At 34.0% G+C, this 1,737-nt stretch overlaps 1 protein-coding gene across 1 annotated transcript; it reads right to left on the reverse strand.

The window, feature by feature from the left end:
• Positions 1–300: 300 nt before the first annotated feature.
• On the reverse strand, positions 301–1,731 carry LOC101499962 (anthranilate synthase alpha subunit 1, chloroplastic-like). Its single transcript, XM_073369271.1, has 5 exons — positions 1,538–1,731; positions 1,250–1,402; positions 1,053–1,133; positions 880–966; positions 301–808 (listed from the first exon to the last, which is right to left on the reverse strand). The coding sequence occupies exons 1-5, from the start codon at positions 1,589–1,591 to the stop codon at positions 500–502; spliced, it is 684 nt and encodes a 227-aa protein (XP_073225372.1). The 5' UTR covers positions 1,592–1,731; the 3' UTR covers positions 301–499.
• Between the last annotated feature and the right edge of the window lie 6 nt (positions 1,732–1,737).

Below are 1,737 nucleotides of genomic sequence, written 5' to 3' on the forward strand. Positions count from 1 at the left end.
AGATGTTTTTTTAATTTGGCATACATTGAGATTTTGAAAGATAAAAATTTCCCAAAAACAAATTATTTCACATGATTTTTTGTTAATTTATTTATTTTTATTGATTTCTAAACATTTTTAAATTGATTTTTCACTAAATTAAGACCAAATTGCAGCTGCAACAAAAGTTGGGGCCAAACTACAATTGGGAGAAATAAAGGGTGTCAAACAGCAACTCAACTGAGAGAAAACGAGTGCCAAACACTACAAAAAAAATTGACCTATCGTGACACACAAAATGTTTCACTAAAAGTTAAAAACTGTAGGTAGAAGCCAATAACACTTTGAGTGACACCCAAATCAACTTTAAGAGGCATCCTGCTACACTTTGAGAACTGTCACTACATGTTCTGAGGATTATCACTACATGTTTTTGATTTCTACCTACAACAATGACTGTCACTAAAAACTAAATAAATATAAATAAAGAGTTAGTCTATTTCTACGGTATTGTCTGTCACTAAAACCTAGAAAAATATAAATAAAGAATTAGTCTTTTCCTACGGTTTTGACACTCTTGGTACTCATCCGTAGGGTCGCTGTCAACAACTATACTAGCACCAGCTTGAAGGTACGCAATCCACTCGCGCCGTTGGTTTAGGTCTTTGTATGAGTACATTGTATCGTACCTTGTTCCAGTTGGAAATACTATTGTCCTCATTGCTAGAGGAATGTCCATGTCGCCTGAGAAAGAAATGTATCCAAATCCTCTGCTATAAGGCCCTCGCATTGCCACCTCCAATTCGTTGATTAATTGCATGGCCCTCACCTGCATTTACCCGGTTATTGTATAAGAATGAAGCTAAAGATTGAAATTGACAGTAAAATATATATATGAACCTTTGGTGCTCCGCTGACAGTTCCAACAGGCAACGCAGCGCGAAGGGAGTCCCAGCAGGTCAAATGGTCTTGCAGCTCTCCCGTAACCTTTAAATATTACATGGAATTAAATATTATCTAATGCTGAATTTATTTGATAAATATTTTCTTATCTAAAAAGAAAAGATTATCACCGTTGAGCTTATGTGCATGACATGGGAATATCTTTCAACATTCCTAAGCTTCTCAACTTTAACAGAACCACTTTTTGAGACCTACAAACATTATTTTTGTTAAGAGTGCAATATTTCTTTAAATATACAAAATAATAGCGTAAACTATTGCATAAGAACATAATGTAACTGGGTTAAAGTGAAAGTATATGACAAACCTTTCCAATGTCATTGTGTCCCAAATCAACCAGCATTACATGCTCTGCACATTGTTTTTCATCTTTCAGGAGCTGCGTTGATAACTTTTCATCTTCTTCTAGAGTCTTTCCCCTTTTACATGTCCCAGCCAATGGACGGTTCACAATCTTCTTCTGTTCACGACAAGATCATGATAACTATTCACTTCTAATATTTTTTCCATTAAGATTTGTGATAAACATTCAAGTGACCAAGTAAGAAGTATCAATTAATTTAAAAATCTAATCTAAATATGTACGAAAACATACATTCTTAATACCCGCAAGAATCTCTGGACTAGAAGCAACCAGAATACATCTCATAGCCTGTTTACAAAAAACATGATCATCATCAAAACATGAAAGAGATGAACATTGACTTTACCAAATGAAGTATTTTTATATGTTATATAGAAATAAACCTACAAATAAGTCATATGGACTTGGATTCACAACTCTCAATGCTCTAT

This window comes from Cicer arietinum, chromosome 5 (genome assembly GCF_000331145.2).
Source record: "Cicer arietinum cultivar CDC Frontier isolate Library 1 chromosome 5, Cicar.CDCFrontier_v2.0, whole genome shotgun sequence".
Classification (NCBI taxonomy): Eukaryota; Viridiplantae; Streptophyta; class Magnoliopsida; order Fabales; family Fabaceae; genus Cicer; species Cicer arietinum.